The sequence below is a fragment of the Eretmochelys imbricata genome, chromosome 3 (assembly GCF_965152235.1).
Source record: "Eretmochelys imbricata isolate rEreImb1 chromosome 3, rEreImb1.hap1, whole genome shotgun sequence".
NCBI classification, from domain to species: Eukaryota; Metazoa; Chordata; order Testudines; family Cheloniidae; genus Eretmochelys; species Eretmochelys imbricata.
Genome location: NC_135574.1, coordinates 68,076,764 through 68,099,953, shown reverse-complemented (window position 1 = coordinate 68,099,953; position 23,190 = coordinate 68,076,764). Strand labels below are relative to the sequence as shown.

The 23,190-nt window shown below is 38.7% G+C and overlaps 1 protein-coding gene across 1 annotated transcript; it reads left to right on the top strand.

The window, feature by feature from the left end:
• Nucleotides 1–9,579: 9,579 nt before the first annotated feature.
• On the top strand, nucleotides 9,580–11,001 carry CNR1 (cannabinoid receptor 1). The gene is made up of 2 exons (XM_077811670.1): nucleotides 9,580–9,665; nucleotides 9,741–11,001. The coding sequence occupies exons 1-2, from the start codon at nucleotides 9,580–9,582 to the stop codon at nucleotides 10,999–11,001; spliced, it is 1,347 nt and encodes a 448-aa protein (XP_077667796.1).
• The last annotated feature ends 12,189 nt before the right edge of the window (nucleotides 11,002–23,190 follow it).

Below are 23,190 nucleotides of genomic sequence, written 5' to 3'. Positions count from 1 at the left end.
TGTCAGTCTTCTCTAAAAAAGTTAATATGGCTTTTGACACAGTCCCAAATTGCATTCTCATAAGCAAACTAGGGAAATGTGGTCTATATTAAATTATTGTAAGGTAGGCGTAAACTGGTTGAAAGACTGTATTCAAAGAGTAGTTATCAATGGTTCAATGTCAAACTGTGATGATGTATCTAGTGAAGTGCCGCAGGGGTCTCTCCTGAGTCTGGTACCATTCAATATTTTCATTTAATGACTTGAATAATGGAGTGGATAGTGAGTGTACTTATAAAATTTATAGACGACACTAAGCTGGGAGGGGTTGCAAGCACTTTGAAGGACAGGATTCAAATTCAAAATGACCTTGATATATATGAGAACTTTTCTAAAATTAACAAAATTAAATTCAATAAAGATAAGTACAAAGTACTACACTTAGGAATGAACAATCAAGTACAAAATGGAAAATAACTGATAGGTAGAAGTACTGATAAAAAGGATCTGAGGGTTATAGTGGATCACAAATTTGAATATGTGATGTAGTTGTGAAAAAGACTAATACCATGTTAATAGGAGTACCGTATGTAAGACATGGGAAGTAATTGTCCCAGTCTGCGCGGCATTGGTGAGGCTTCAGTTGTAGCACCATGTCCAGTTCTGAGCACTACACTTTACAAAAGATGTGGACAAATTGGGGAGAATCTAAAGGAGAGCAATTAAAATGATAAAAGGTTTAGAAAACCTGACCTGTGGAATGGTTAAAAAAACTGAGCATGTTTAGTCTTGAGAAAAGATGGCTGCAAGGGGACCTGATAACAAGTCTTCAAATATGTTAAGGGCTGTTATAAAGAGGACCATGATCACTTGTTCACCATGTCCACTGAAGGTAGGACAAAAAGTAATTGGCTTAATCTGCAGCACGGAAGATTTAGATTAGATATTAGGGAAAACTTTCTAACTATAATGACAGTTATGTTCTGGAATAGGCTTCCAAGGGAGGTTTTGGAATCTCTGTCATTGGAGGTTTTAAGAGCAGGTTAGGGATGGTTTAGGTTTACTTGGTCCTGCCTCCGAGCACAAGGGCTGAACTGGTGACTGCTCGAGGTCCCTTCCAGCCCTACTTTTCTATGACTGTATGAATCTTAAAGCTACAGGTATGTGAGTATGTGAGCCTTTTCCTGGGCAGCTCCTGTTGTCAGGTAGAGCCATCCGGTGTTTCTGCCTGCCCCTCACAATCAACCATCCACCAATTTTCAAATCTCAGAAGAGAACCTATGTTTTTCTTCCCTGTTATTTCCCTCTTCCTCTGGTTTCACTTTTTATTCCCACTTGGTCAATCTATTAACTCTGCAAAGCTTTTTGCACTAGAGTCTGCATGAAAGAGAGTATGCAAAACAGTGAGATTAGAGCATGTACCCCTTACACTGATTGCAGAACAGTTTCCAGTATAAACTCATGTATTCACTTGGTCATAACCCTTCCAAAACATCCACCTTTTTGGCTGAAAACGTCCATGTTTAATCACTGCCCAAACAAGATTTTTTCCCCTAGAAAATGTAAGCAATCTCCCTTCAGTTGTTTTGGAGTTTAGTGAGAGTGGAGAAGGAATATGCTACCAGTTAAAATCTAACCATAATTTTTTTAGACAGGGCTAATGCTAAAATGGCTGAAGTTTGAAAGCTGGCATAGGCATAGGCATGGAGGCTTTTCCTGGGTTGGAAAAAGTCCCTGGAGGTTGATTTTTAAAAGTTATGAGCATTTGAAAATTTTGCTGTGAGCCCGGGCAATAGATGTTTCGTTATGTATGTTGGTGCATATTTAGGCTCCGATCCTGGAATGGGCGCTATGTAGGTGGCTCTTTGCATCCATGTGAATCCCTGTTGACTGCAGTTGGGCTCTGAATGGGCACAGCTACTATCATTAAGTGTACATTAGTTGAAATTAGTTTGCAGAATTTAATTATGAAAAACTATATCAAACTGCTATTCATTGCCAAATCTATTCTGAGTTGGTCCCACCTTAACTGAGTTTATCCTGAATCCAGATCAATCTTCTCCAACTGCTGCTCTTAATCTGAACCCTCCCCTGTCCTGGCAGTTGCTTTATTGTCTCCCAAAACTGGTTTGTTTTTTTTTAAATGCTTAATAATGACCCGTGAAAGATTTTAAAATTTTGAGCTTGTGCCATTTTTTTATATATATATATACTAGCAGCTGAAGGCCTGTCCTGTCACATGGGTGTAATTCATAAAGCCATCGGTAAAAGAGCCAAAACTGAGGGTTCTTGTTTCCATGCACTGTGTTGTAGTGAATCATGTTGCTGTTTGTACTTGTTCTCCAGCCTGTGCACAGAGCTGCGCTGGCGGCATGACCACCTCTTTGTTACCTCGGGTAGCCCTTATTCCCACCTTCTCTGATCAACCGTCACATTCCAACCACCATGGAACCTTTGGACTCCAGCATTCCGTCTCGTTCTCACAGGGCCAGTGACGACTGAACCCTTAGTAATATTTCTAAACAAAAAGAGCTCTTAGCCCGCTGTTTCCATTACCTGTCACTGACGCAACAGACATTCTAGGCTTCCGAGTGGCACAGTCTGGTGTCAGTTCTGGAATATGTGTGTTGATTTGTGCAGGTGGCAAATGAGGGGTGTTTGCTGCTGTGAGGGGCTATGTGTACCTGTGGTTATTGTTTGTGGTGTTGTGTGGGTGATTTTGAAGAACTGTGATTGTTGGGCCAAGTAATCCACCATCTGCCTCATACAACCAATGAAATTATTGCATGCAAATTGGCACTGGAGTAAGGGTAGTGATGGGTTGAGTTACCTCTGATATCACAATGGCCTAGGTTTCTTCGTGTGGCATAGATACCTGCCTTGCTGTCGCCTGGGTGTAATTCGTAAAGTCAATATGGCTGAGAACTTAAAAATGGATGGTAGCAGACCACGAATCCCTGTGATGGTTGACCCTGGTGATATTCTGAACAAAAATGTCTCAGCCATGGTTGGAGCTGTTTCCATTGCTTCACACTGCCTCTACAGACATTCTAGGCTTCAGAGTGAAATTTCTAGAGTCTTATTATATAGCTAAAGGAGGCCTGCAAGGTGGGGTTTTGTTTTGTTTTGTTTTTTCAAAAAGGTTATGCACATAGCCAGTCTCTGTAACCATACCTTCCCATCACTGTTACCCTCATCCGCCCTCACCCACTCCCTCTGCTTGTTTGTGATGCCAACATGTTGTGTCGTCTCTTAATTTAGATTATAAACTCTTTGGGCCAGGGTACAGCACCCAAAACAATAAGACCCTGATCCTGATGGGGCCTCTGAGCACTACAATAGTAAAACAAACAAATAATAATCACTTACCACTGGTTTCTGACTAGTTTACACCCAACATAAAACTTGCATCACTAAATTATGTAAAAATCTGAATTTAGTCCGGTGACTTCATAAACATCACACTTGCTTATGCCAGTCCTGATCTTTGGCCCACCATAGCTAGAAACTACCTTATTTGTTGAGAGCACTTATTATTCTCTTTAATGATCTTCCCTCTGAAGTCCTCACACAGGCAAAATTTCCACTGAATTCAATGGGAGTTTTCCTGAGTAGCTAGTGTCTGTACACTTGAAATGTTATTTAAATCCTAAAATGTTAAATAAACAGCATTCAAGATGTAACAAACATTTTCACGTTCTTTTGCAACAAGCTCTTTGCATCACTTCAGTGAGACGCAGTCTCACTTCTTGTATTCCGTGTTTTCTTTTTAAGGCTTGGAAACCTAGTTCTGGTCTCGGCAGTTGTACTGTTCACCACCATTTATAATAACGCAATTATTAAACTAAATTTTAATTGTATACGCCTGTTCTAATTCATTTAGGCTATCATCTACTATTTCTCTAACATTTTTGATTACCCAGGCATGATGGTAAATTATTATTATTGTTGTTATTACTATTATTTCTACTGGGCTAGGGTCCATGGGACCAGTCAAGTTTGTAGTCCCATTTGGCTTGGCATTGTACAAACACATAGGATACAATTCCTGACCCAAAGAGCTTACAACCTAAGATGGTGAGCAACATATGAAGACTTTGGGAGAGGATTACAATCCAAATATATGATTTTATATACATATTTCAATGCATTTTAAAAAATACATTTCAACTATACAAGCTGCCCTTTGACCAATTCTGAATGATCTGTAAATCTCATAGAAGAACCGTGTAAAATGGAAATCCAAATATTTTACAAAATGAAAATTAGTGAATCATGATTATTATTATCATTGTATTATTTTAGTATTGTTTGTTTTGACTTCTTGTTCTCAGCATATCTGCAGTTTTCAGCAGCACCATCATTTTACCTTTTTTAGGAAGAATTTTACTATTTATTTTTATAGATTATTAAAATTGCTTTGTCAATCATTCTGCCTTGAAGAAAAATTCAGCTTTTATAGATGATGGCAATAATTGTAATAACCTGCCTACTGCAAAAAGAATAAGAATTGTTATTCATATTAGTGTAGTATTCTTTTCCCCTGAGTAAATGAGCTTTGCATGGGGGACCTACACAAGGTTTAGGAGAGAGTTGATCCTCCTGTAATCCAACCATGTATTTACACAGCCTTTCCATGGTCACTACTGCATACAGCTTCTGGATTCTAGTAATATCTATGTAACCCTTAAGAGGCTTTACGTGACTGTGCAATGGGGAGCAGAGGCAGAATTTGCCCCGTAGGCTTTAATTAATTCAGCTGTTTAAGGGTTCACTCCTACAAAGTGCCAAGTGCCCACAACTCTTAGTAGAAGGTGTGGGTGGTCAGCACCTCGCAGAATCAAGCCCTAATAATGCAAACTGGAAGGAGAATTGATAAACCAAAGTCAAACCAAGTAATGTCATCGACAGACAAGATGGCCAATTGTGTCCTTAAAAACTAGTCCAGTTAATGGATGACACTTTGTACATTTTCTGTGGTAGTGGAAGTCACAATGCCACAGGCTTGTGGAAAACTTCTTATGTGGAAGAAGTGATATGGGCTAAAGTAGTGTGCGTTTGTTTTGTTTGTTTTTGTTGGCAAGGAGGTTAAGGTAAAAGGGAAGATTATTTACCTTGTACTTTAGCTGGAGATTTTAATCTATTAACTTTTGTCTGTAGTTAGAATTCACTACTTACTGTGAACTAATTCATGTAGTTATGTAATTGCACTAAAACTTTTAGGGTTGGCACCAGCAGTGCCTCTAATTCACCTTTAATCAATTTTTTTCATTCTTTTAAAGCCATTTTTAAAAGCAAGCCTAGAGAGCTCATTTCAGGTGCCAGACTAAGCGCTTTGGAGATTGAAGTCCTTTAGTCTCAGAACAGGTACAGACAGCACAGGCAGTAGAAATGCAAGGTCCCACACTGCTGCATTAATATGTCTCCACGCTGTCCTGGAGGGACCACTCCTGGGAGGAAAGATTTTGAACACTATTGAAGCTGCCAACAAGGGGAGAAGTGTGGTGGTGATATTCATGATGTGGACTCTTGTCCACTATGAAATGGCAGTGGAGCTCACCCATTTATTTGTGTTATCAGATGGTCACTATTGATCTGGGCTGGATTTAAACCAATTGCTTAGAAGAGGATGGCCACATAGTTCATTTCAGTCCCCTAAGATATCCAGCTGCCATTGGCACTTCCACACATGCCACCAATCTCTCCATTTGTAGAGTAATAGTACTGAACTGTTTCTAGATGGAACATTTGAGAGCTGACATCTCAGAATACTGACATATGCATCTTACAAGCAAGTGACCCCATGAATGAGGGCCTGCCTTTGAGAATATAGGACCAGATTCTCAGCCAATATAAATCAATGTAGCTCCTTTGATTTTAGAGGAGCTACGCTGGTTTATACCAGCTGAGGATCTGGACCACGGTCATCTGCTAACTCTGCAGCCATAAACTCTGACTTCTGTTTTCACTAGCTGGAAGTGAGGAAGTTTGCTAATTGATTATATATATATCCATGCTATAGTTTATACAGAGACAACATATTATGTATATTAAAAATAAGCTAACCCCCAATAAAATACAGTTCAGTGTCACTTGAATGGTTGTTTTACTGCAACTTTAATAAAAATCAACTGCTACTTTAATAGGTGCAGGTACACATACTGCCAGAGATTTCCAATTATGATATTCCCAGCAGCAAACAATAACAAAATTAATGTCAGCTGTATCCCCAAAAGCCTAAACTGTATTACTAATGAACTCTCAAAGAAAACTCTATGCAAAGGCAATAAGGTGCAAATCACTATAATAATCTAAATGTAGAAATACAGAAATTGAAATGCAGAGTAGGATTTGCCTCTTGTGATCCCATTAACCATCTTGTTAGCTTAGTGTCTGCATACGTAGTGGTACTGTAACATACTCCTTCTAAAACCTTAAATGCAAACACACAAATTCATTTCCACTACATGCATCCGACGAAGTGGGTATTGATCCATGAAAGTTTATGCTCTAATACGTCTATAAGGTGCAACAGGACTCTTTACCACTTTTACAGATCCAGACTAACACGGCTACCCCTCTGATACTTGACACAAATTCATGTTTTTCTTTTGTATTTTAAACAAGGGTAGGATTTGAACCAGGGCTTGTACTTTATTATGAAGCAATATATACTTAAGGTGACTCTAGCAGAAACTATCTCCTTCCGAGTAATTTGTCTTTCTCGTAGATGTACTCAGTTGCATAACAATTTGCAGTCTTGACTCAAATACAATCTTCTTGACATTGAGTTATAGCTTTAATGATTAAGACAGCTGTCTTTCCTATGGCAGAAGTAAATTCTAAGACAATTGAATATTTAAATACTACCATCATCTTTATATGTGTATAGAGTTAATTGGTTTTTTTATAGTTTGAAATTAATAAAGTGTTTTTTACATACTGTTATAAGCTGTGTTCTGTTAGAAAGTTGCCCAGTTCACCCGAGAGTTGGTTACAAATCAGTTGACAGCAAAATCATTGTTATAATGTATACAATCTATAAAAATAATGAGGAATCCTTGTGGCACATTAGAGACTAACACATTTATTTGGGCATAAGCTTTCATGGGCTAAAACCCACTCCACCAGATGCATGAAGTAAAAAATACAGTACGCAGGTATTTATGTTACAGTATGTGAAAAGATGGGAGTTGCCTTACCAAGTTGGGGGTCAGTGCAAACGAGGCCAATTCAATCAAGGTGGAAGTGGTCTATTCCCAACAGTTGACAAGAAGGGGTAAATATCAACAGAGGGAAAATTACTTTTTGTAGTGCTAACGAGGCCAATTCAATCAGGGTGGATGTCGCTCATTCCCAATAGTTGACAAGAAGGTGTTAGCACTGATGTCTCCACTTGGTAAGGCAACTCCGATCTTTTCATGTGCTGTAACATATATATACCTGCCTCCTGTATTTTTCACTCCATGCATCTGATGAAGCTTATGCGCAAATAAATTTGTTAGCCTCTAACAAAGGTGCCACAAGGATTCCTTGTTGTTTTTGCTGATACAGACTAACACGGCTTTCCCTTCTAAAACAATCAATACAATCCACTATAAACATTTATAAAGTACCTTCTGGATGAAAGGAGCATTAAATATAAGATTATTATAATTTATTTTCAATATGTTCTTCAGGAAAGTTGTCTTTCATCACCATTCAGACCTTAAGAATTAAATTACCTAATCCATTTTAAGACTGTCTGTTTTACAATGAAGATTTTGCTTTGCACAGTTATGAACCCTATACATGATATCAAAACTCACACAGCCATTTTGTTACGTATTAGACTCTCCGGTTATTACATATACTTTTTCACCATTTTTACAACACTGATGTTGCACTGTCCTCTTGAGGTGTAGCTTTATATCCTACCTTTAACACTAGCTGTCTAGGAGCTTTATCCAAAACGCATTGAAGTCAGTGAGAAAGCCTCCGATTGACATCAGTGGATTTTGGACAAGAGCCTAGGTGCTCATATACCAAAGCATAACTGCAGTATAAATATCTAGCTAGACAGATGATTTCTGCTTCTTTCTGGAAATACCAATGATAGCCTCCATTTTGAAATGTTTCTATTGTCATGAGAGAGGAAACATACTTTTTACTACATATTTTTTTTATATTCAGTAAAACTGAGCAGATGTATTTTCTTATAATTGTGGAACTCCCCTCTTTACTTCAAGGACTGAGGCAGTCAGTTTCTCTGGATTTTGCCAACTAATCCCTTGTATGCTGTCTAACATTTTAGCCAGCCATACCAACTGATCAGGTGAAGTAAGTGGGTGGTTGTATGCAATACCAGTAATTTGCTGGTGACCCCATCAGTTTCTCCAGAGTTTAAGCTTCTATTTTAACACAAACAAAACAAAAAAATTAATTTTTTGGCACTTATAGTTGCTGATATAGCCTTATGAATGTCTGATTAAGGCTTAATATAAACAGAAACAATGGGTCTGCTTCTCACTTGCACTATGACCCTTTTACACCACTCTGGCAATATAAAGGGGCTTTAAGGTAGATGTTTAAGGTCCTTTTATACTGCCAGAGTAGTGTAAAGAGGTTTTGATGCAAATGAGAATCAGGCCTGGTAGCTTTAGGGCAAAAATGAACTGCCCCTATTCATCTCTATGGGGTGTTAACTCTGAAGTTTATTGATTGAAATTACTGTAAAACGTCAATATTGACTATTTAACTACTGTTAATTTTATCAGAAACATTCTGGGATTGTGGGCACAGCTTATGTAGAATACCATCACTTTTCCCTTGTTTTCTGCTACTACTTCTGCTAGAAGTAATTAACAGAATAATGACACTCATCCTCCAAATGCATATAGTGTGTATATAAATAAAACAATTTAATAATTAATTTTCAATAATTATTATATATCCAGTATCCTGGCACTAGGCCTTCAATATGTAGCTCAGATTACTGCAACACAGACCTAGACACACACACAGGAATACGGACAGGGTGAACAGTGAAATCTGCATTTGTATATCAATCTTTGTTGATCCGCTCCTTCAGTGTTCTTTCCTTGCAGTTAGATTTACAACACCCTCAATAGTAAAGTAAAACAATGATTGTTCAATTTAAAATGATCTCTGCACTGGCAATTGTTTCTAAATGGAAAAAGTCAGAAAATGTTGTTCCACAAGGTTCTTTGAAATCAGACATCTCAGTTCAATTCTAGAGGTAATATCTTTCTGGTGGAGCTGCTCAGAAAATTTTGATGAAAAATTAAAACTATTTTCTAGGGAATATCTTTCCCCATTTTTCAGCTTCTTTCTCATGTGTAGACATGTAATGTGTTTCAGATGTTTTGCTTCTAAATAATTGATCAACTCTTCTGACTACATAGCAGGTGACAAAGGCTAGACCTGTAGTTCAGTACAAGGAAAGATGAAATGTTATTTGTCATGACTGAGTTAAGTTGTTTGTAAACTTTATCTACCTGTTTATCTTAATTGTTTGATCTTTTTCCCCCTTCCCAGGATTTCCTCACATGTATTTTTTCCCAAGTCTCTTTGAATCCTACCTAATACAAGACTGGGGTTATGAAGTCGATCCTAGATGGCCTCGCAGACACAACTTTCCGAACAATTACAACAGATCTTCTTTACATGGGTTCCAACGATATCCAGTACGAAGATATTAAAGGTGACATGGCCTCCAAACTAGGATACTACCCACAGAAATTCCCCTTATCTTCCTTCAGGGGTGATCCTTTCCAAGAAAAAATGACTGCAGGAGATGATCCCCTATTAAGTATCATTCCATCGGATCAGATCAATATTACAGATTTTTACAACAAGTCCCTATCCACTTTCAAGGATAATGAGGAGAATCTACAATGTGGGGAGAACTTCATGGATATGGAGTGCTTTATGATTCTAAACCCCACCCAGCAGCTGGCCATTGCAGTGCTGTCACTTACCCTGGGCACCTTCACCGTTCTGGAGAACCTTCTAGTGCTGTGTGTTATCCTGCACTCCCGAAGCCTCCGGTGCAGGCCCTCCTACCATTTCATTGGCAGCTTGGCAGTGGCTGACCTCCTGGGCAGTGTAATTTTCGTCTACAGTTTTGTTGATTTCCATGTTTTCCATCGGAAAGACAGTCCTAATGTGTTTCTGTTCAAATTGGGTGGAGTTACAGCCTCATTCACTGCTTCAGTAGGCAGCCTTTTCCTTACTGCAATAGACAGGTACATATCTATACACAGGCCACTAGCTTACAAAAGAATTGTTACCAGACCAAAGGCTGTCGTAGCATTCTGTGTGATGTGGACCATAGCTATCGTAATAGCTGTTCTTCCTCTGCTCGGCTGGAACTGCAAAAAACTCAATTCTGTTTGTTCAGACATCTTCCCTCTCATTGATGAGACCTATCTAATGTTCTGGATTGGGGTCACCACTGTACTCCTGCTGTTTATTGTGTATGCCTATATGTACATATTGTGGAAGGCTCATAGTCATGCTGTTAGAATGATTCAGCGTGGCACTCAAAAAAGCATAATAATTCATACCACAGAGGATGGTAAAGTACATATTACTAGACCTGATCAAACTCGTATGGACATCAGGTTAGCCAAAACCTTGGTCCTTATTCTGGTGGTTTTAATCATATGCTGGGGTCCTCTACTTGCAATTATGGTGTATGATGTCTTTGGGAAAATGAACAAGCTCATCAAGACTGTCTTTGCATTCTGTAGCATGCTCTGTTTGATGAATTCAACAGTGAATCCCATCATCTATGCTCTAAGAAGCAAGGACTTGAGACATGCTTTCCGGAGCATGTTTCCACCCTGTGAAGGGACTACGCAGCCTCTTGATAACAGTATGGAGTCTGACTGCCAGCACAAACATGCTAACAATGCAGGTAATGTTCACAGGGCAGCTGAAAGCTGTATTAAGAGCACAGTTAAGATCGCCAAAGTGACCATGTCTGTCTCCACAGACACAACTGCAGAGGCATTGTAAATCAAAGCCCTCTCAACGTTGTAAGAATAGAAGTTTGTTTTAAACTAACAAAAAATACATGACTTAAAGCTTTTGTTCCCTCACCTGTAACATTTAAGTTTGTCATAATAAGCTATACAATGATTGTTTTAAGAATCATTGCCATTGGCCAGTCCTCCAAGTTTAACAATTAGGGATTCAAACTACTTTAAAAAAATAAAAGTTTTCAATTAAAGAAAGTGCTCATTGAATAATAAAGTATAAAACTCTGGCAGAACGTACAGAAAATGTCAAACTAGCAACAATTCCTTCAGAAGTTACTGGGGGTGGAGTGGAGGGGAATCTGAAAACTTGTGAAACCTAACTGAAAACTAAAACATCCTAAAGCCATGTCATCAAATAAGAAAAAGCCTTGTAATCATAATGTTCATTCCATTGTGAAATGTATTAAATGTCTATAAGTCATAGAAGTTTTCATTTCTTTCCAAAAGCGGCAGTACTGAGTTTTAGAGGTTCTGTAAAATGTGTTGTGTCCTGTGCAATGTATACTGTTTTATTACTTGTTACTGATATTTGTCTAACTAAACCAAGTGATAATGTAAAGTTGTGTGGAAATAATGTGAAATATGTGTTATGTAAACCCCACTGAAAATACCTTCTGTATTTGAAGCACTCCTATGAGCTATTTTGGAAATTTTACATGTTTAGTCGGCTTCTGTGGATTTAGAGGAAAGGCATTGTATTTCTTCAACTAAAATTATTTGACATTTGAAATCCCCATTAATTTTAACTTTCATCTGTGTAGAAGAATAACAGCAACAAGGGAATATAGACTAGCACTGCACAGAAAGGAATGCACTGGTTCAGACTTTTAAATACCACTGCGTTTATACATAAGGACATTTATTGTCTTACGGACTATGCCTTTCTGGTGGGCATTATGTAAATATGAACACTAAAAAGAAAAGGTACTGGATACTGGCTTCTTTAATTGGCAACTGCTAGCACTGGACCTCTGAAAACAGCATGTGTCAGATTCAGTGTATAATGTTATTACTGTGCAGTTGATATATACTGGAACTGTGCTGTGTTCCTATATCCCAGGATTAAACAGATTTAAAGCCTGAGATGCCAAACTCCAGTCTTCACTAAACAAGGAGCAAGTATTGTCGAAATTAGACATTTTTTATGTTTGAGCGTTTATATAAATAAATATCTGTGTTTGTATGTGCGCACACTTGTGTGTACGTATACTAAGTAAATGTGGGTCACAATAGTATTACTAAGATAGGAAACTGTGCCCAAATGTAAACTATTTCTTGTTGCACTCTTTGCACATGAATTCTGTTCCTAAAATTGAGTTCTTCCAGCTGATCAGTGATGAGCTTACTAATTGTAAGATTCAGAACATACTCGTTGATCCATACTGAGAGACTTATCCATGTATTAGAGAAAATAACCTTTTTAGTTTTACTTGAGAACAAGGCAGAAAACAATCAGGAGGAAAGGGTAAGAGGCAAAATATGCCATGAACAAAAATAGACAACAGAAAATCAGTATTTACAGTGTTAAAAAAATTGAATGTTGGAGATAAGACTTTTTTTTTTTTCAAAAAAGTCCTTGAGTATTAAATCTATTTGCTTGAAATCAGGTGTGTCTCACTGTAAAAACAGGGTATCAACCTGAAACCATCATAATTAAGGCAAAGAAAGAGTTTTTAGATCCAAAGGTGCAATTCCATTTTATAATGGAAATTTTTAAAACCTTGGATATTTTTTAGTAATTAAATCGCCTTCTTGACATGGATATTCTCTAAATCTCATTCTGAATAAGAGCCATTGAGCCTTATTCTCCACTGCCTGGTACATTAGGTCATATTCTGTCCCCTGCTCCACCTGTTTTATGCTAAAGCCGCCACAAAGCCAAGCTAGCCAACTAGCTACCCAAGGATTCCCCCAAGACGGGGAATCCCTCAGTGGCATAGGGCTTGTGTAGCCAACTCTACACCACCTCTTCATGCTCTATGGGGAGGAGCTTAGGAAAGGAAGCATGGCTAGATCACTGATGATCTGTGGCTGCCAGAATGACCTCTTGGGCACTGTGGTAGCTGCTCACAAGTCAGAGCAGCCAGTAGCACCAAACACCAGACAGCCCCAGGATTGTGGGGGGAGCAAGGGAGTGTCATATAGCCATCTTTGCTCCCAACCCTATCTAGGGTACTGTGCTGAGCAGAACTTGACTGGAGCTAAGGATGTAGCTCCATGTTTAGTCATTTACACCTGTGGTATCTGAGTCCAAATCAGAGAAGTTGCATTTTACGGCTACTGTGCACTGGTGTAAATAACTCCACAAGGTACAAAGCTGTGAAGATTCAGGCCTATTTCCTAAAGACTGGTCATAGCATGGCACTTTGTAAGAGCCCCGTCCTGCAAGGTTCTGAGTAATTCCTGACAGATACTGAGTTCCTGCCATTCATGCTTACCTGGGTGGGAGAGCAGGGTGCCTAGAACCCTGCGAGGAGGTCCACTGTACCTTGTAAGAGTAGGCCCATGGGATGACTAAAGGATGAGGTTTCTCAGAGTATTGCTCTACTTCTGGTGAAATCTAACAATGAAAGTGCTTTCTTTCCTTTCCACAAATACATTGTTTTTCATGCAGCAGTCTGGGAGGAAAGAACACAATGTCAAATGAAAAGGTATTTTAAGAGCCATTTTTTGAAACTGTCTTCTTGTGAATTCAATGAAAATTTTATAAATTTTTGTTGTTGTGGATTCAAGTTCTAAATTTTATGTGATAAATCGTGGGACAATGGGGCTGTCTTGGCACTAAACTTGGTGCTTATTGATATAAGAAATCACATCCTGTGAAATATTCACATATCAAGATCTTCATTTACATATGAGTTTTTTAAAAGGTTTGTGGATTATATTTCATCTTAACATCATTTCTCAACTTAGGTGGCAAAAAAGTCCCTACAAAGTGTAAACTAAATAATTATTATTTAATTAGAAAATCAGTTCCTGTTCCTAGATTTGCTGTACTTAAACTTCTGCCTAAGGTAGTCCTATTTTGCAATTGCCCACCTTCCTTTGGTGATGGCACAACTAACCCAAATAGTATTCCACAACCGCCCCCACTCTCATAAAATGAATAACTCTGTAGTTACAGTTCGGTGTATTTATCAACTTTAAGTGTTGTATATCTATAAAAGAGACCATCCATATCATGTGCAAAGTTAGATTCTCAACGATCTAATTGTATATTTGTATAATATCGTATCTCCTCGATGCTGTGCAATCACTGTCAAAGTTTTCTTGCACTGGCCTTCTGATGAAAATGTTAAGATGCCTATTGTAAGATAAACAGAACATTTTACCTGCTGTTATTGGGCTGAATGTATGTAAATAAGTAACAATAAAAAAGTCATCTGTACAAGCAGTGGCCTAAAAAGTCTGTAATTTTAGGATAGGATTGAAGTTGCTGTGACATCTGAAAAGCTACCTTTGAATAAACTGTTTACAGGGCCTCTTGGGATGCAATGTCATAGAGAAAGGAAAGTCTTTCTTTGTGACAATATGCCATAGAGAAATTGGATTACCAGAGCTTTTATTTCCAATGTTTCAAAGTGGAGAACATAATTCTTTATTGTCTGTAAATCCAACATTATTACTTCCTCTTAGAAGAATATTGTATTGTTAGATGTTTGTTTGAGCTGGTAACATCCTTGCAACTGCTGCAATATCTTTCTGTTAGCAACCTGTATGATACTTTGTACACAAGTACTGGTAAGATTGTCATTAACAGTAGCTTCGACCATTTAACTACCTATAGCAGAATAGTATTTCTGTAATATTTCCAATGTATTACTACCATGCCATATTTTATTTCTATAATGTAATTAAACTGTTATTTATTCAAAGAGAAAGTATTCCATTATGTTTGTTTTCCAAAAGTCAAAATTACTGAGCGTACCCCAGAAGATGCCACTTCATCCCACAATCTGGGGCTGTAGATTTTATTTATAAGGGTTTTTTTCCCTTGTCAAATGTGTAAACAACTTGTTATATACAACAGTTGTCAAGCTTCATGCATCTTCATTGTATTTGTGTTTCTTTGGGGGTCGAGGGTAGATAATATATAAATAAATATATAAATTTTATATATATAAAACTGTTATGGAGACAAAGGTGTGATGACGTGGATAAGACTGAATCTCTTACGTCATTACATAGGCAAACTTTTCACTTCCTCGAACTGCAAAAGCATAACTAAGGAACCTGGAATGTCAATATTCAGAAGGCTATCTCAAAGTGGAGTTTTTCTGGAAAGTTTGAGGGAAATCAGACAAAGCATTTCCAAGAGTCATTTAAAATCTAAGGGAAATTCTTAGACAAGAAAATTTGTTAAGATGAGGTTAAGGATAAAAATCAACTTTGATACCAACACTCAAACTAAACAATCTTTGACATTTCACCAGCGTTATCTTACACCCAAGGCAGACTTTTTCTGAAAAGTGTGTTGCAAATCAGATGAAGGCTTTGTACTTTCTGATGAATTTTCCTATGTTTTCTTTTGAGTGTAATTTTGACTTAGAATTTCCAGCCTTACTAATGTTTGTTCTTTTCTGAAAAGAACACTTTTATTTTAAGGATTCCCTCCCCCCCCCCCCCCCCCAGTACCCCCAGTATTTAGTTGCCACCCAAGCTCCAGCACAAGGAAGTTATGAAATACTATTATTAGTTTTAATTTTTTGCCTCTGTCAGAAGCTTATGTATGCATGAAGATGTAATCATATTAAGAAAGAGAAACTGTACCATACAATAAAGATAAATAAAAGGTCAGAAGAGGGGAATAAATATGTCTTCTCTGCCAAGTGCATCAAAAAACAAAACCCTGAATTAGTTACTGGTAAGTATACAAATAAAAAAGAGCAGTGAGTTAAACATGGGGGGGGGGGTTAGATTGTCCCCAGGTTTGGCCACTATTAACTAGTACAAAGGGCCACTAGAGGAGGAAAGTCTATAAAAGGAGAGGGTATAGTGGCACAAGGCTGTGACAACCTATTTGCTGCTCAGGGCTCACAGGAGCTAGTGCAACCCAAAAAGTGGCTAATGCTTATCAGGGAAGAAGTATCGACAGGACATTTAGATGACATGCTGATAAACATCCTGAAGCACACACTAGTAGTGGGGCTTTTTTATGGTGCTTCCAGCAAAAACTAACCCTCCTGACCTAACACCTGGTGAGAGTGAAATTCCTCTGACGGCACAAGAGAAATATTGCTGGCTGGCACGAGAAAAACAAAATTTGTGTCTCTCTGCACCATTCAGGGTGACCTAACCCACTAACTATGGTATTCACACTGTAGTAGGGCTTAGTCTCCCACACCCTCACTCCCATGAGTAAACCCATTAACTCTAATGGGACTATTTAAGAGTGTGCAGATTAGGAACCTACATGAAGAAATATTCTCAATGGAATTGAAGTAAGATTGTAACCTTATAAAATGACAACAAGGAGAACTTGAAAGCTATCCCACTTGTTTAGACTAGATTTAGTCACAGATGTTTTCCACTTTTTCAGTTGAATACCCAAAGTACCAGTGGGACCCAAGCAGCTTAATGAAGAAGTGCAGTCACAGTGGAGTGAAACTTGACCAAAGTTTGATACAAAGCCATTAATAGTACTTGGTACTACGTACTTTTACAAAAGTGGTCAGTATGATTATCCCTATTTTACAGATGGGGAAATGAGGCACAGAGTGTTACAGTGACTTGTCCAAAGTCACCAGCAAAACAGTGGCAGAGCCAAGAATAGAACCCCAGTCTCCTGGTCCAGTGCCTTCAGTTAGAGGGAAAGTTCATGGTAGGAGCTGATATATTATTTGACCAAATAAATGGGTTCCATAGTGATAAACTATACCTCCATTACCAGATAAGACAATTCAAGGTCTTGTTTATCTAATCTAATCTAATCTAATCTAATCTATGTTGTTTATAAATCCACAAAGAATCCCATTGACTTCAGTCGGTTTAGGATTAGGTGTCTATAGGATCTGGTGGTATATCTTAGATCCAAGGAAGTTGAACAACTTTCTCTTTTCACCTTTAAGCTTCCAGGACTACTAAGATCTTCATATTGAGGTCACCCCTGGACTGAGCAGGGGACAGGGACTTCTTGTTGTTGATTTGACAAATTATTTATATTTTAGAAAATATTAGATCATTAATCATTGAGAAATAATTGACTAAATGAAAGCAAAGAAAAATTAAGATCAAAATCTGAACATCTCAGGCAAAAACTGTAACTATCAAGACAACTAGGAATATATTCACATTTTGTTAGCATGCCATGTAGTGTTTCATTGATAAATACTAGCCATACTGCTACAAATCAGCAACATTTCCTCTTGAAAGTACTACATAACCGAATTGTATGTCTGTTTTTAACAAAACAAGAGGAAATAATGACAAATACCCAAGCAACTGTCTTTCCAAACTATTCTTATTCATGAAATATGCAGTCAGATATACCATCATCATTTGGGCCATTCAAGTTAACATCAAGCCCATCATCATTCCTATTCTTCTGATGTTCTTTTTAAAAATCACAGTATCATCCCACTCACAATAATACATATTTTTCATCTCCAGTGAAAACACAGAATTTGACCAGATTAAGTACTGAAGTCTTGATACCCAATGGAAGAACAATAAATGCAGAAACAAAAAATATCTTTTCCGGCATAATTCAATAAGACTTGGCCCAGTAAAAAAAAAATTGATTTTTCCCTTCATATTTTAGAATACCTTTCTACCTCCACATTGCAGGCATACCTCAATCTATTTCAAAAATGGACATAAAAGGTCTACTTAAAACAGCAGAGCTGGGTATAGCAATAGGTAGTTGTTCTTTAATGGGATTCTACCAAACTTAATCTGGAATAAATCATTATCTATTATTATGATGCTTCTCTTGCGGTACACAGAATTGTAAACCACTGTGTTACCCCTCTCGGCCTCAGGAAGTGTGAGTTTTGCTGCTGCTAAGCTATGTATCACCTCCCAGTCACATCAACTTGTCTGCCTTGCCAGCAAGCTCGACAGGACTCTGCCAGTCCAAACCTTGCCTTCCAGGCAACAACCAGTGAACCCCAGTTCCTAAGAGACATCTCTCTGCAGTGTCCAGTCCCCCTCACTGGACACTCACAGAAGTTATGAAGTTTGCTGCCTTCAAAGAGACAATATGCACAACAGCCAGTTGGGTTAGCTCAGGACTCGCTCCCCAGTTTAATACACAGCACTGAGATGGTTTTGTAATAAAACACGAATATGTATATTAACGTAGAACAGAGACTTAAGTGAGAATAAGTAAGAATGAAAGAAATCGGTATGGTTGAGTAAAACAAAAGAAAACGCGTCCTAGCAACTAAAACACAATTTCAGTTTTAACTGAACGTAAGTTACAATCTTTGTCTAAGCAGCTTTCTCACCTATAGTCAGTTTCCAGGATTGCCTCCCAGGATCCACTTTTCATGAACTCAAAGGGTGCTGTGCCCCTTTGTCCCCTACGTGATGGGAGACTAAACTGTCTCTTTGCCCCCTTTATGTTATCTCAAAGTTTGTCAAAGAACAGGAAGGGTCTCTTGGGGGAGAGGGGGAATATGCAGACTTTATTCCCCATTGTGATCATTACGTGGGCATCTCTTCTACTTGCTAGCTTGATGGCTTTGTTGTACTTTTCATTGTCCTCTGCAATCAAATTTGGCAGACAGCACATAAAGCCAAGTCTGCCCTAGACAAAGGAATTTACTTGTCTGACCAACACATTCTAAGAACACATTTCCAGCATACCTTTATAGCTCTTTGTACACACCCTGTCCATACATCCCACAATGATTTTCAGGACCAATGGGTAACCAGTTTTCATATGACACTTTTCGACATAGTTAATGACAACAGTGTGTTCGGGTAATGAGTGTGTCAGGCCTGATGTGATTTAGGGGGGACGGGAGGTTTACTGCCAGTTGGCATTGAGAGGGCTCCCACGGTCACAAACATTAATTCTGAACATTCAATTATCAGAAAAATCTAATACCAGGTCTTCAGGTAATTCTAACACTCACATTTACGTGCCTTGGCATTGTATTCCAATAACTCAATTTTATTATATAAAGAGAGATTATCTTTAATGCTAAAGCAATTCAGGAGTGAAATCCTGACCTCATTGAAGTCATTAGTAGTTTTTCCATTAACTTCAGTGGAGCCAAGATTTCAGCCAAGATTGTCGCACTAGTAGTCTGTGTTTGAAATTTAGCAATATTGTGTTCCACTGGATTTGTACTTTCATTAACAGCTTCAAAAAATAAAATACAAACTAAATTTTTAATTAAGAGAATGAGTCTTGGATTCCAATGGATAAATGCATAGTTGAGTGTAAAGACTCAACTGAGTTCAATGGACCAGTCATGTGAGTAGCTTTAGGGCCTAATCCTGAAAACACACATAAGTAGCTTTATTTATGTGTGTTTTCAGGATTAGGCCCTTATGCTACAGATGGGGGGGGGAAATGTCATAAACAAAAATACTATGCAAAAACAAAACTGCCCCAATCATTCTTCTAACTTCTATACTGATTTTGTGCTTACTCTGCTTTCCCAGAATATATCTAGGGAGAACATTCTGTCCGGCATTCCAGTCAACAAGTACAAAAAATTCAGAACAGTACCCCAAAATAAATAAGCTCCTGGACAAGTAAAAACTATCAGAATATGCTGCTACTTCCTTGACACTCATTGCCCACTTAGAAACCTAATTGTTTCCATTTATACTCATACTAGGGGGGATTGTAACCTGACATTGCCATTTAAATTTTCCTTTTTCAAGAGAATCTGACCTAATATAGCTTGAAAATATAGGCAGGGGGGATTTTAGAAATAACATGATGATTATTCACTGCAGGCCAAGTCTGTAGCAGTGTGTGAGACTCTGATGAGCTTCAATGGCAGTGCTGTATGCAGCCCTGTAGCAAGAATGATCAAGTCCACCGTTCATACAGCTGGACCCAAAGGCCAGATCCTCAAAGGCATTTTAGGTATCTGATTCCAATTGATTTGAAGGGGAGTTAGGCACCTAAATACCTTTGCAAATCTGGGGCCAAATGCTTTACAGACTGTGGACTAGATCCCCAACTTGCTGAGGATTTGATGCTGTATACATAGGGATCTCGTCATTCCCCATTAAAATGCACGCCACATGTGAGGTAAAGCAAAGCAGCTGTTGTGCGCCAGCATTGTTACATAACACTGGTCAAAGGGGAAGTGACGAATAATTTCTCCAGTTGAAACTGGAAAGGGAATTTAAGTAGTTCAGAAATAATGTAATCATCAAAGCTAGAAAATGAATTGAACACCAATAAACAGCCCTACTCATGCAAAAAACAAAAACCATGAGACTCTTCTCACCTCTATTGGTGTCATTCAAGAATACCTCCACTGATGCCAGTGGACTTACATCCAGTGCAAAACCAGTTTAGGTGAGAAAAGTCAGGCCCGTGTAATCTCTAATAACCATAAATAGTCGGCACCTTGTTTTTTAGGTCTCATCTGAACTGTAACACCTTAAAACACCTATTGTATAGTTCACTGACATTTCAATTTGAAGATCCTCCTCCAACTGCACTCCATCACTCAACAATGCCAAGCTGGTTCAGCAGATGAGAAGCTTAGAAGCTTCACTTAGAAGCTAATATAAACCTGACATACTCAACTAGTTCAACTTCCTGGCCTGCCCACTTTCCACCCACTCCTCCCCTTCTAAAATATAAAGCTACGCCACTTAGACAAATTGTAAACTGGCATGGAGATTGTCAAGATGCCTGGAGTGGCCCATGAACATGAGTATAAGCCTCAGGGGACCCTGTTACAAACCGGGCCAGAAACCCCAAGCTGGTCGTGTGTGTTCTATACTTAGATTTCACCAACCAAGTATCAACACTTCAGGCACTGCAACAGCCTTAAAGCAGAGTCACAGATGGTCCCCTTGGGTACCCCAGTCTATCTTGCCACCCATGCAAGCCTGCCTTTGTGATAGATGGTCCCTTACACCAAAAATCTCAGCAAAATTCAGGTTACTTCCAGTCTCTTACCCCAGGTCAATTGCATCTTAGATCTCACACCAAAGACAATGTTGGTAGCCAATCCTATAATAAACTATTTATAGCTTTATTAATGAAGAAAAAGAAATGAGAGTTATTTACAAGATTAAAGCAAGTAAACATACACACACAAACGAGCTACAGTCTTAGGTTCCAAAATATGACAGAAGCTGCTGTATTGTGCGAGCTGTATAGGTTAATCCAGGCCAAGCCCTGGGGCACTCTTGCTTATGCTTAGAAATCTTCACCCTCCCCCACAGAGTTCAAGCAATGCAGAGCCCCAGTTTCTTCTTCTTGGGGATTTTTATTCCCTTCCTCCCAGAGTTCAAACTGATGGGAGGAGTTCACACACAGGCCTCCACTTCATGGGTGCAGGGGAGGGGGAGAGTGGAATGCAGTTAACACAGTCTTTGTTCTTTGGTGTTTCACATTGGCTCATTTGGTTTCAATGGGCCTTCTTATTGGGCAGGACCTAATCCCTTCTGTAGGAAGCCAGGATTTACATGAGTTAATGCCACCTTCCTGTTTGGTGAGTTGCAGAGAGTTACAATGGAAACACTTAATATAACCTTATAAAGTGGGGTACAGATTTTATAAGTGAGATTAGTACATGCAGCATCCTACAAGCACTTCATGAAGTCTAAACACTAAACACATTTTTATAAAGCTAGTACCTATTTTACCAATACTAATACACAGGTGAGTCAGACTGATTTTCAGCTATGCATTCATCAGTGTTCAGTTGGGGCCTAGGGGCCTTGGCATGAGCTAGCACCTGGCCTGCCAGCATCATAAAGATAGCTTCAGGAAGATGCTCAGAAGGACCAGAAAGTGCCCAGGGCTTAGTGTGCTTTGTGATCACTATAATTATTCTGGAATGAAGTGACTTTTATTCCAGAATACAGTGTCCACATGCAGACATAGGGGAGCTATTTTGGAATAGATATTGGGGAATAGTTTATCTTGGTCAAGTTCCACATGTGAACAACCCCAGATATTCCTTCATATTGTCCCCTCAGGAGCGAGAAAGGCTTGGGACTCTATCAAGGATCTCCTAACCATATGGCTCTCCGGGCTCTATAGGGAAGGGAATCCCTATTTCTCTGGGGAGGTCAGGGACTTTGTTGCTCTTCTGGCCCCTTTCCCAATCAGAATGGTTGTTATCGAGGACATGCTGCCATTCACCACAACCTGTCCCTCCATGGGTGAAGTGACAGATTCTTAATTAATGCTGCTTTAAGCATCGTTCGTTTCGGGGTGGCTCTCAGAGCACAATACTACAGAGGAGGATGCCCCCCACAAGTCCCCAGAGTTGAAGCCTCTGGCGCATTACTGGAATCAGAAAAAGATTGCCTTTAAGACTTCACACGACTTTCATGCCATGGAACAATTCCAAAGTATTAAGCACTAGTCAGGGCAAGGGCTTCAAATCATAATTTTATCTAAAAACGCACAGCAGAATATTATTAGTGAGTATCAATTCAGTCTAATCAGACACATATAGAGAAGGACGCATTAACTCACAAACCGCATTGGATGTAGTCAAATCAGGAAATGCCAGTCCATCCTCTGTGCAATCTTTTTTACTTTTAGTTTAGCCCACTTTGTTTTTAGGCTTTCTACTAAGCGAATAGCAACAAAAGTCTTAGACTCATGCAATCTTTACTGAAACTTGGGCAAACGGATTATTGTGCACAGAAAACCATACAAATAACAACAGAAAATAAATGGCTCACCTCCAGCAGCCCCACAATATTCTCCAATTAGTGGGGTTAAAGTAGACCTTTATGGGAGCTCTAAGCACAGGAGGATAAAATAAATCTCCAGTAGGTACCTCCTTGGTGCCCTCCTTCTTCCATAGGAAAGTTCAGGAGACACCAAGTAGAAAAACTGAAAGGATTAAGTAAAAACTGGGATTTTATTAAATTAATACTGAAATCTGTCTGAAAAGAAGCAAAGTAATACAGAATCAAAGTTATTAGAAGGACAGAGCCTTGGGCTAAGCTATAAAACATAGCAGATTGATTCTGTGTAATACTGGTTTGATAACAATAA